The 12,621-nt window shown below is 47.5% G+C and overlaps 1 protein-coding gene across 4 annotated transcripts in view; it reads right to left on the reverse strand.

The window, feature by feature from the left end:
* The window catches only part of CACNB4 (calcium voltage-gated channel auxiliary subunit beta 4), a 259,198-nt gene that overhangs the window by 131,878 nt on the left and 114,699 nt on the right, over window positions 1-12,621 (reverse strand). The window contains exons 1-2 of one of the 4 annotated variants that reach the window (XM_084798894.1): window positions 3,656-3,990; window positions 1,529-1,688 (exon numbers count right to left, since the gene is read on the reverse strand). The exons of 2 other annotated variants lie outside the window; for them this stretch is intronic. In XM_084798894.1, coding sequence (XP_084655020.1) covers window positions 1,529-1,534 — 6 coding nt within the window. In that variant the 5' untranslated portion in view covers window positions 1,535-1,688; window positions 3,656-3,990. Of the gene's footprint in view, window positions 1-1,528; window positions 1,689-3,655; window positions 3,992-12,621 lie in introns of those variants that run through there. One more of the 4 variants, XM_084798893.1, reaches the window with a different exon arrangement.

The raw sequence follows: 12,621 nt of genomic DNA on the forward strand, positions 1-12,621 counted from the left end.
CTTTTTCTTTTACAGCTATCAATGGTATTGATAATTACTTTAGGTTTCATTTCTGTGATTGAAAATACTGAAAGGCTGTATTTTTCTCTGCAGTAGATGCCTTGAATTAAGGCATGACCGTCTTTCTCCCTGAAAATGACCAGGGTTCTCCCTTTGGGTGATTTAACATGGAAGGAATTGGGAATGGAAGAGCATGGCACACAAGAAACCAACTACAACGCACAGCTAACCCCGGCTTCACTTTGTAGAAATTACTCTGAGAAGCTTTTGTTTTCTTTAACTCATTCAAAATTCTATATGGTTGTGTGAAGCACCATGTACACAATGCCAGCCCTAGCATGCTTGATAGTTAGTGAAGTGACGACACTTAACAGACCAGGACGCAACACTCAGCAGCACGCTGAGAACAACCTATTTACAGGGATGTGCAGTCATAGCTGAGAGCAACATAGTACAGTAAGCAGTGACTATCTGAGAGGAGTGGGTCTCAGGTAATTTTTTTTTCTGCTTTTTGACTCTCCTTATTCATTCCTATTTTTTTAAGTCCCTGTTATTATTTGTATAATAAACCACCAGGACCTGTATTAAGATAGGCTGGAGCAGTAAAAGTGGGGTGCTGCGTCCACAGAAGCCAACGACAGCCTGTGTACACGACCTGTGTAAGTGGCCTAGTGTCAGCACAGACTTGTCTCAAGTGCACACTACACTTATTCGTGTAAAGGTGACCCACAAAGTAATGTGGGCTGTGGGCAAAGCTCAGTGGTACAGTCCTTGCCATGAATGCATAAGTCTCTGATTTTTATCCTCAGGAAAAAAAAGAGAGAGAGAGAGAGAGAGAGAGAGAGAGAGAGAAACTGTAAAGTAATGTGCTAGTCTATGTGAAATCTGCTCTTATGACAGACCTCGGGGACCACTGAGTGATTTTATTTTTTTAAATTTTCTTGTACTGGAGATCCTGCCCCCTCACTGCCTTCCTGGAAACTAAGAGCCAAAGGTAACAGCCCTGTCCAAACAGGCTCCTGGGGACTGAAGAATCTGTCGTGTCCGTACCGAGCTGTCTCAGCACGCTTCTCTGTCCTTTCTTTACATGCAGAGTGAGAGACGGAGGCCACGGGGCCCTAGAAGGATGATCTCTACCTGTGGACCAGACTCTTTAGAAAGCCCTCCCACCGCAGACCCAAAAACCTCTCAGACCGTGGGCCCGAGATGTGCGCACAGCGTCCATTAGTGTTTTGTTCTGAGAGTAAAACATCCGTCTGCAGGCAAGATGCTCTGTTACAGACTCACTGCACAGACATGCTAACAAGACGCATGTCTGACACGCTGATCTCCATACACCCCAACAAGATCTGCCATAGGGAGGAGTGGTAGGGGCTCCCCCAACCTCCCAGAGGACGTGCCATTCTGAGCTCTTAGCGCCTATCTGTCCTCGGGCTGCAGCTGGCCACCTAAGTGAAGGCTCTGCACACCTATCCGGGCCGACCTGTTCCAAGCGCTCCGCTTCGATCTGGGCAAACCCCACACTTACAGCCATAAATGCATTGGCACTGAAAGGGACTGCCGAGGATGTGGCACTCCGGCTGTGGCTTTATCTGGCACTCCACCGGCTCAGCTATTTGGGCCTAGTCTTCTCCATTGCCTTGAAGCTCTGTTCACACCATCTTGGGTAACACATCACATTATTCTTCCTTATAAAAACAAATAAACTCGAATGAGCATTCAGGGTCAGGTCAGCCCTCCGAACATCTCCATCTTCCCCTCCTCTGATTTATGTGCCGCAGTTTGCAACCCACCCACCCCCCAAAAAGCCTCCCAGACTCTCAACTGCGAACTGGCCTCCACTCCTCAGGTCTGTCTACCTTCCTCACCTCCATGGTTATACACAGCCCCAGGAGCTCAGCCTGCTGGCCAGTGACCACTGAGTCACCGGGAACACAGCACTGCAGTACCTAGCACTACCCGGCATCAGCGATAGCCACAAATCAAGCCACTGTACTCTTCCCTTCCCGCCCTGCAGGAAAATCTGCTGCCCTGAGAGGCTGGCCCAAAAGGAAAAACAAATGTTTCTGTACTTCTAATGGCTCCCCTCTGACCCAGTGCATCTGAAAATGTATTCAGTTCTAGAGAACAAGGAGCTACACACATTTAGTTCCTAGGCGACTCTGCTGCCCGGCAGCAGCTGGCTTCTAAAAGCATTTCTGGAAAAGAGAAAACAAACTCCAATCCACCTCAAAGCAATGCTGCCCCGAGTTTAAAATCATGGTCAGAAAAAAAAAAAAAACAACTTACAACTCAACGAGGCGTCACATGTTTTATAACTGAGCGTGAAGGCAGAGTGCAAGGAATAGCCAGGCCTCCTGAGGAACCCAGCTGGGGGAGTTGGCTGACTAAACTCCTGTAGTGTCTTCCATTCCTTGACCCTACCTGCAAGAGCAGGCCTTCGTGACTCCAACCCCCAACGTTACAGACTACGGTCCCCTCCTTGCAAAGGATGGACAGTGCGGTCATTCTGAAGCATGGCAGGCGAGAAGCAGGGAGAGTTTGCAGGAGGGGAGAGTTAAGAGTTACAGCTAACACAGACAGAAAGGGGAAACGGAAAGCCTTATGAGAACGGAGGGCCGCTGTCTTTCACGGGCAGCAGTTGCGATGCATACATCTACACTGACGTATGCCATAGGCTTCTTCTTCTTCTTCTTTTCCCTCCTGTTACAATGTTTATTGGGTGATTTAGCCAGAGAACCTTATATAACACGATTCTGTTTGAGATGTGGCAACATGCATGACATTACACTCATGTAAAATTCGGACGCCCTGCAGCATGTCCCATGGGCCACTGCTAACCGTCCTTCTTCAGGGGGTGTCTATGTAAGTGATGCAAAAAACAGGTGCTACCACCAGCAAGAGGAAAAGGAAGAACCCAGCCATCAGTTTTCACCTCTATGCACACTGCACCGGTATACCACGCTACCAATTCAGGGATTGCAGAAAACCATTTCATCCCGATGGCAAAACATTGCAGGGGGTCGGGGGTGGGGGCTGAACTATTAGGGAACAGGAGTCCAGTGTTCTGAGAGCAAACACACATGAGTTCACTTCGGTCTTGCAGGGCACAGCGCGGGGACACCACCTACTGCCTCTGCGCTGGAGTATTGTGTGCACGACCCTTCGCATCTGATTTCCTTAACAAAGAAGCAGCAGAAACGGCACTGCTTGTCTGGCCAGTAAGCACATAATAACACAGCTACAGCGGAGGACCTTCCACTCATGCTAGCTCAACAAACAGTGTTATTATATAATGAATGACTTTCCTAAGAGCCCTGATACTGGAAAAAAACAGCACTTTCTGCATAGTTTAAGTCAGTCTACAAGGGGCAGTTACCCCTCATAAATCAAGCGTGGCCCTGGTCACACAGAAACCTCAACGACCTATTCTCTTAGATGCCTTCGGTATCAAGTTGATTCCCCTCTCACTTGACAGCAAATAATTTCAGTTAGCTTCGAACTACACAGAGAACACACAGCTGCTAGCAAGCACCCCAATGCTGTTGGCTTTTAGCTCCATGTCTCCTGCGTTGCCTAAGAAATAGGAAGGGGGGGGGAGTGGGAGGAGGAAGAGGAGGAGAGAGGGAACCGGCTATCTATGAAAAATACTTACAGCCTCCGAGTCTTCAACTCCATGCAGGTACAAATTGTCATACATGGAGGTCTGATAACCCACAGCACCTCTTTTAAGGCAAGAAAAAACAAATTTGCTGCAGAAACCACAGCTAGAGCTAAAAAAGCAAAGGCCCCTCTCTCTGGTAGCGCTGTGCCTGTCTTATCAATTCCTGTGGATTTGCCAGGCACGATGCTACTCACTCACACCCCACACAGGGCGAGGTTATCCCCAGAGACGCTCCAGACCTGGCATTTTTTATCTGCCTCCCCAATACAGAGCATAAAAAGCAAAAGCCTTCCTCAAGCACAGACTGGTGACAGAGCTAGGAAAGCGGCCTCTGATTGGCTCGGCTTCCCTGCTTCAGTCAGCTGAAGAGCGTTCCCTGGCAGAGTAGAGGGTGACTCTGAGCATCCTATCCAGCACGGAGATGCTTCTTCCTGTTTCGCCTGTATTGTTAGTTCTACCACGGACACTTGGCAGTATCCAAAAGGCTTGTCTGAATGTGTAGAAAGGAGGGCTGTCAGATCCTCGAAACACAGCCAATTCATCCTCGGGATTAAGTGTACATTTGGAGGATGGAGCAAAGGAGAGGGTTTTATTTTTGAATGTTCCTCAAAGATAGGTACGCAGGCTCCGATCTCCATCCAACACTTGTACTTGGCAGAGACGGTTTAAGTTCAAAGGACAGACACCAAGTCATATAGAAAAATGTGACCTAAATGATTAATCTAAATAACAGACGGTAAGGTTTGTAGCCTCTCTATAAGGAAAGTTTTCAGTATTTTCACCAATGTCTGCCTTACTGGCAAGATAACACGCTTCTGTCACTAGTGGAGCCTGGAGAGGAAGGCAAAAACCTCTCAACTTTTAGACACGAAATTAAACATTCCTTTAGTTCAATTTGTTTAACACTCCTCTTTAAATAATAGACTAATTTTTGCTAGAATCCTTCATCTGCTCCCCATACCTCTGTTTCCTGTGCCTTGAACAGCCCAGAGCAGGGCTCATTATGCCCCACAACTCACAGAGGTTAAGTCCAACCCCTCCCCCTGCTCCCATAGGGTACTCACACTGACCGAGGACAAATTCTATAACTGGGTCACCTGAGACAGAGCTCCTCTACGTACTTACGGCTGCCTCCTCACCAGTAATGTATGGCAGCCTGAACCAGGAAAACCTGCAGATCACTCTAAAAAGAATCCAGCTAAATTTGGAAAGAAATTGGTGAGGACCAAATAGCATCATCCTGAGTTACTGCATGAATCATGGGGGGAGGGGGAGGTAAGAAATCACCCAGAAACTCCACATCAGCTTTGCAACTAACTTGCTGATGTGGGCCAGTCATTCCTTGCCTCTGTGGGCTTTGGTTCCTTCAGCTGTGACACTGAGGAAAGCAATCCCTCGGAGAAAGAACTTTGCAGATCTAAAGTGCAACATAAACACTTACCAGTGACAACCCTGCTTTGTCAGCCAGAAGGCACTGGCTGCAGTTCATGGGAGCTCAGCAAGGAGCCACTGGTCCAGACCTGGGAAAGGAGGTCAGTCTCCTAGCTAGTCTGAATAGCCTAAGTCTAGAGCAACAAACCAAGTCATCAATCTTGACCCAAGAGCTGCGGGAGTTTAGGATACCACATTCATTCTCCCTGGTCTACGATGACCCAACCATTGATGGCTTTCAGTCAACTTATGCATCTCAATGTCCTTGCAAATCTAAAAGATGTCAAGGCAACTTGGGTCCTCCAGACTCCCTAGATGGTCAACTCACACAGTATAGCACCCTTAAGTCAGTGCCTACCCAGAGGCACTGCAGGAAAAGAGGTGTGCTCCACAGATTCTACACAGAGAAATCCTGAGCTAGCTCCACCTGCTGATAGCTGCATACTGGTGCAGGATGCTGGCCTGTGGACCTCCCAACTCCCCTGACTTCAAGAGGCCTGGGTCAGAGGAATTCTAAGCCAAATCCATGTGTCAGGTTTGGCTAGCATTTTAATATAGTGATGTTAATTCTTGGAGAATTTCATACAATGTATTTTCATCATTCACCCCCTACTCAGCTCTTCCCTCTAACTCCACCCAGATCTACTTCCCACCTCCCGCCCTCCCACTACTGCCATACAGATGTTTTAGCCAGAATATTCAGAAAGCCAGGACAAGGTCTTTTTTTTTTTTTCCTCCTCAGTCTCCAAGATAGTTCCTTACTTTACTATTTCAACTGGGAGTATAGCTGTTTCCTGATTATTTTTAAAACGAGAATCAATTAAAGGGAGGAAAATGAAGTTGTCTGCTTTCAGAATTGACCAAAATGGGTGAAACATTCCCTGCTGGGAAACTGTGCAAGGCTCAACTGCTCCCCTATATATGGCTGCCTCGCGTACCAACACTGATGCAAGACCTAAAAGGCAGGTTATAAAGAGCAGAGGCTTGCTTCATGAGCCACTCAAAGAGCAGTCTGCCATCTAACTCAGGGTGAGCATGTTGGCACAGAGGCCCAAGTCAAGCGCTGCAGCTGTGCTACTCCTTGCAAACCCACACCTAGCTTGGGAAGGGCAAAGGTGGAGGAGACGCAGGACAAGGCTGCCTCTGCCTGCTTCCCAGGAGTTAGAGACAAATGTCCGAGTCAGAATCACAAGGCAGTAAGAGACCCCAGAAGTCATCAATCCAGACATTTCCCCCACACAGACATGATAAATTGCTTTCTTCAAAGCCTGTGTTCTAAACATATTTTCTCGGCTTGGGCTACATATAACTTGGAAGGCTCTCTTCTCCCCCATCCCTGGTCCTGACCCCAAAATGACATAACCATAGTTTGTCTCTTTCACTCTCACATTTGCTCTCTCCCCCCCCCGCCCCTCCATTCTTTTCTCCTTGCCTTCTGTTTATACAGGGTCTCACTTTGTTGTCAAGCTAGCCTCAATCATGAAGTCTTCCTACTCCCGCGGCCCACACCACCACAGTCAATTCTTTCCTCCCTCTCCTAGCCCCTCCTCTTCCTCTTTTCCTTTCCTCTCCTCGCCTGTATGCATATGTGGTGTGTACTCATGTGTGTGTACATGGGAAGGCAAAGGTCAGCATTAATGATCTTCCTCGGTAGTGGTCCACTTTTTCTGAAACAGTGTCTCTCACCAGACCTAGAACTCACCAATTTGGCAGCAAGCTTCGGGGCTCTACTATGTCCCCTGTACCCCAGTCCTGGGCTTACCGATGCACACTGCTCTGCCCAGCTTTCCCGTGCATGCTGAGGGTCTGAATTTGGATCTTCATGTGTGGGAAGAAATGAACCATCTCCCCAGCCCTGACCTCTGCCAAGATGAAGCTTCGAAGACAGAGAGAGGCAGGGAACATGCTCGCAAGAGTTGTTTGGTGAAGTAGAGGCAGGTCACCATGGTGGGGGTGGGGGGGAGTCCTGTGCCCTCTTACTTTCTCCTTGGTGAACAGTGATGACCGAAGGCCACTTAGGGGCCAGTGAGGTGGTGTAGCGGGTACAGGTGCTTGCATTACAAGCTGAGAGAGCGAGGCCCGACCCTCAGGCAAAGGGGGAAGGCAAGAACTCCCACAAAGGGGTCCTCTGACTTGAACATGTATATATGTCCACACATACACATCATGCGTAAATACAGAGGCATGCATACAGATAGACAGACACACAGACACACAGACAAATAAAACAAATAAAACTTTAAAAATTTTTTAAAGATTTATTTATTTTTTTTTATTGTATATCAGTGCTTTATCTGCCGAAGAAGGCATCAGAGATCACATTATAGATGGTTGTGAGCCACCATGTGGTTGCTGGGAATTGAACTCAGGACCTCTGGAAGAACAGGTGGTGCTCTTAACCACTGAGCCATCTCTCCAGCCCCTAAAACTTAAAATGTAAAGGCCATGGTCACCCTAAACTGAGAACTACAAATTGAACAACAAACTGGTCTGCCACCTCGGGATTGGCACCTGCTGAACCTACAAATCACCTGAAGGTCTTGACACAGTGTTTGGGTTGATCCCAGAGTTCAGAAGAACCCCAGTGAGGGACTTGGTTCTGGAACTCCCGAAAGAAGCTCGGATACCAACAGAAAAAGGAACTGGGAACTGTGGAAGGACTTGGGAACTGACCATCTTTGTCCTCACTTACTCTGCCTGCCTTAGAAGTTCTGAAACGTCCCTCAAAGCCTCCTGTTTCTCACCATCTCAAGTCCCCAGCTTTTCATGGAGTCCAGTGACTCCATCAGGTTCAAGTTCCAAGAGCCGAATTTCAAGGGTATATATATTCCCCTCAGCAAGAAGTACAAGGAAGCCAGCACTGTGTACCTACAATCCCAGCACTCAGCAAGGCAGAGGCAGGCAGATCTCTGTGAGTTGGAGGCCAGCCTGGTCTACAAAGTGAGTCCAGGACAACCAGGGCTACACAGTGAAACCCTGTTTTGAAAAGAAGTGCAAACCTGGGCGGTGGTGGCGCACACCTTTAATCCCAGCACTCGGGAGGCAGAGGCAGGCAGATCAATGTGAGTTCGAGGCCAGCCTGGTCTACAAAGTGAGTCCAGGACAGCCAAGGCTACATAGAGAAATCCTGTCTCGAAAAAACAAACAAAAAAAGAAAAGTGCAAAGAAACTAAGGAGGGAACCCTTGTCCTTTTGACTATGAGTTTTCCAGGCTGGATGGATGGCAAAGAAACTACTTCCTCTCCTGATCCCCTGCTTTAAACTAAACTGGGATTCCCAGAAAGCCCTGAGCCTCATTTCACATTGGTATTTCCCAGTACTGCACTTGCCTCTCAGTTCCAGTGGCTTCCAAAACCACAGAGACTTCCACAAAGGCTGCCACAATGCGGGGGGTTCTCTCCTGGCTGCGCTTCCACCAACCCGCTTCCTTTTACCTCTCCAGACAATCAGTGGCTCAAAGGCAGAGGATTCCGCACAAAGGCACCACCTGTATGCTTCTACATCTACAAACCCTACATGGATCTTGGAGAACTTCTTGTTGGTTTTTGACAAATGCCTCAAACGATTTAGTGAGACGGAGGAAACAGCAGGGCCCTTATCCACACAACCTCACATAGTAAGACACAAAGTTATCTTTCCATACCCAATGCTGAACCTTGAGGATTAGCAAACCTATTGGCTTCCCAAGAGATTAAGGGACCAAGTGATTTTTTTTGTTTTGTTTTCTGTTTGTTTGGTAAGGATGGTAGAAGGGAACAGAAAGTTGAGAATAAAGTGATATGCTATGAATTGTGGGTAACCATGAGCAAGACAGTTGGAGCAGCTTTAGAAGTTTTAAAAGAAGTTGATACCTGCTGAGTGGGGGTGGCACACGCCTTAAATGCCAGCACTCAAGAGGCAGAGACAGGTGGACTGCTGTGAGTTCAAGGCCAACCTGGTCTACAAAGAGAGTTCGAGAACAGCCAAGGCTACACAGAGAAACCCTGTCTTGGAAAAAAAAAATATTAACATCTAACTTTTTTCAGCCACATTTCTCTGAAATTTAACTCTTCTAAGCCAATGTAATTATATATTCTATGGCAGAACTCTGAGAGGTCCAGAATGAGGGGAAGAAATAATGTTTGGCCTCAGCAAGCACGCGCTTCCTGTTGGCCCCACGGACTGGAACCCAAGCTCAAGATCTTTGGCGGTTTAGTCCTGGGAATTACACTGCTCTTCACCAGTGGCCGTGGCCTACTGATTTTCTCCTCTGCAAGCCCTCCTTGCCTCTACAACTCTGTGAGGCATTGCAGGTGTTACCAGCATAGCGTTGCCTCTTCCCTGACTCCCTCAGACAGGTGGTGACAACATGGCAGGAAGAAGAATGAGAGTAAAACAAACTTTTAAAACAACCACAGACAGTGGGTGGTGCACCTCACAGCCTTCTGTGGCCATCCTCTGTCTCACCACCCAGGCATGTCCTGGAATCCCTCGGGGCCTCATCTGTAGCGCAAGGTGACAAAATGAGTTCTAGAACTAACGACCTAATATATGAAAGGCACAGAGGAGGTAGAGTGGGAAAATTTGGCTTTTGTTTAGGGTAAGCAGAACAGAGGCAGGGCTGTGTGTGCTGCCCCCCCCCCCCCCCCCCGCCAGAAGGCCATGTGCAGTACAGTGTGCATAAAGGCAGTTCTCAGGCCGTGCACCTGCACTGGGTGCAAGCACCTGCCACTGTGTAACTGGAGGACTACTGTGTAACGGGAGCACTACTGTATAACGGGAGCACTACTGTGTAACGGGAGCACTACTGTGTAACGGGAGCACTACTGTATAACGAGAGCGCTACTGTGTAACGGGAGCACTACTGTGTAACGGGAGCAGTATGGAGCAGGGAGGTTACAAGGAAGGGCTGGAGAGTCGGGCTACCTGCATATCTCAACTGGACCACATCCCGGCTGGGCCATGTTGAGCTACTTTGACTTTCTGTGCCTCGGCTTCTCATGCATAGAATGAGGACTAGGGCCAGGTTCTCATGCAGGTCGGAATGTAAGATGCTCAGAGAAAGTCAGGTCAGTACCCACTGCGCATCATCCTGTTACTGTTGTGTTTATCATTGATCTCAGCCTGGGCTCTGGCCTGAGCTCCTCCAAACCTTTACCTCTGCGGTAGTTTCCAAATATTTGCACTTGACACAGACCTGATCCTGTCAATGCCCACTTAGGTCCCAAAGCAGAGAGTAGCATCCTGCCTCCTGTTGGCCTACTTTACTTCATGCCAGCTCCTTCGGGCTGCCTACCTGTTTTATCTGGCCCGGCTGATTGCTCCTTATGCTAATATTGGCATGCTCACTGGGGCTCCTCTACCTCCTCTCAGCACTCACCACTCAGTGGGCCTCTGGGCTGTTCTCCTGCTCTCACGTTAGCCTCTTCAACTGTTTGGCTTATTTCCTCCACACCCCATCCTGTTGCCAAGGATCCCATCCTCAGGAAGGTTCTGTAGCAAATGCCACTGCTGACCATAACCAGGAGGGGAGAGGAGAATGGAAAAAACAAGGGAAGCAGACAGGCAGCAATAAAGAGGCAGAGACTGAAAACCCTTGAGACGCTCCAGGTAAGAATGTGTGGACCAGCTCCCTTCTTCCCTGTCATGTTTGACGGCTTCAGAAGAAAACTCTTCATAATTCATAAAAGAGTGAGTGAAAGTTATTACATATACATATATATTATATTATATATATGTTATTATACACACACACATATATGTATGTATATATATAACCTGTGGTACATTCCCCTATGATTAGTATATTACTCAGACTCTCTCACCATCTCAAATTTCTGCTGGAAAAAAAAAAAAGTCACTCTCTTGGCAAAAGCATTCCATAATGCCACAATCTTCATGAATGCTCTATCATTTATTTTCCAAAATACATGTAAAAGATCAATCCATTGTTCTCCTCCGTGTTGCCCACCCACTGCTTGACTTTCAGGTGTCAGTCACTGGCTGCTCCTCACAACCACAGGAAAGACCAGGGACCCTATGATCAAGACATGGCTGTGTCCCCCAAAGCCAACTGGAGGGGGACAGCTATCATGGATACACTGGGGCAAGACCTGGACCGAGGCGATGGCTGCAATCAAAGCTCTCACTTGTTTTTTCTTTTTCTTTCTTTCTTTTATTTATTTATTTATTTATTTATTTATAAACACTGATGACAAATGGGAAGTAATTTGATTCCTTGATCTGCAACACTTCAGCAGGAGTGGGAGGCAGGGAGCGAGCAGGCGCAGCTTCCACCATACTGCATGGTGTGGTGCAAACCCCTGCTCCTACCAATGTGGGGCTCCTTGGACCCCATAACTCCAGGTTTTCTCAAAAGGATAAATGGTTTTGTTTAGTTTGGGGCTTTAATGTGAAATGTGTGGAAATTTCTACTTTGTTACTACTTTTAGATTTTAAAAGATAAAAAAAAAAAATTTTTTTTTAAATATGCCTTTCCTTTGAGGAAGAGTTTTTCTCTTTGATTTGATAACCAGCCAATAGCAAGAGTCCATACATTCTTATGGCTCACCTAAAATCCACCCCTCAAAAATAATCAGATTGTGCTAGCTCCTGAATTAAAAATCTTTTAATGCCTTCTTCCTATTTTGGAATAAAGACTCACATCCTAAACATGGGCTAGCATGGCCCCTGCATGTAACCTCTTGGATTCCTCATGCTGCCTCTCTCCCCTCTATGGCCAACTCAGCATCCTTGAAAACATCAATTTCTACCAACCCCTCGGCTTTGTCTATGCTGATCCCTAACCCTGAACCCTGAACCCTGAACCCTGCTTCCTCCCATGAGCACACAGCAGTGAGAATAATGAGTGAAGCCTGCAACTCGCTTGGTGTGAGTTCTACGCTGTCTTAACTACTGTTCTAGTGCTGTGAAGAGACTCCAGACAACTCCTATAAAGGAAAGCATTTAGTTGGGGCATTTAGTTGAAGCTTAAAGCTTCAGGGGTTTGGTCCAGTATCATCACGGCAGGAAGTACGGCAGCACAAAGGCAGACATGGTGTTGGAAAAGTAGCTGGGAGCTCTACATCTCAATCCACAGGCAACAGGGAGAGCCACTGGGCCTAGCATGGAGCCCACCCATGTGCCACACTTTTCCAACAACAGGGCCACACGGCCCAATCCCTTCCATGTTGTGGCTCTCCCTGGTGACGAATCATTCAAACATATGATCCTATGGGGGCCACTCTTACTCCAACCAGCCCGTATGAGAAGAAAGACTGTAGCGTTTTATTCATCGTCATAGTCTCACTGCCTCGCACAGGACCTTATACATGGCTGGCTTCCCACAAAGCCAATACTTCACGGCTGCCCTGAACCCTTGGTCTTGCCCGCACCTTGACTGTCAAAACAGTTCAATGGCCAACAACACACGTTCACAAAGCAAATCGTGGGGTTTTGTTTGGTTGCTTTTAGGTTTTGGTTTTGTGCTAATTTTTTAGCGAAGGAAATCTAGAACGTGACTGTCTCTCCCAAAATTACCTTTATGC

This window comes from Acomys minous, assembly GCF_964271855.1.
Source record: "Acomys minous genome assembly, chromosome: 10".
NCBI lineage: Eukaryota > Metazoa > Chordata > Mammalia > Rodentia > Muridae > Acomys > Acomys minous.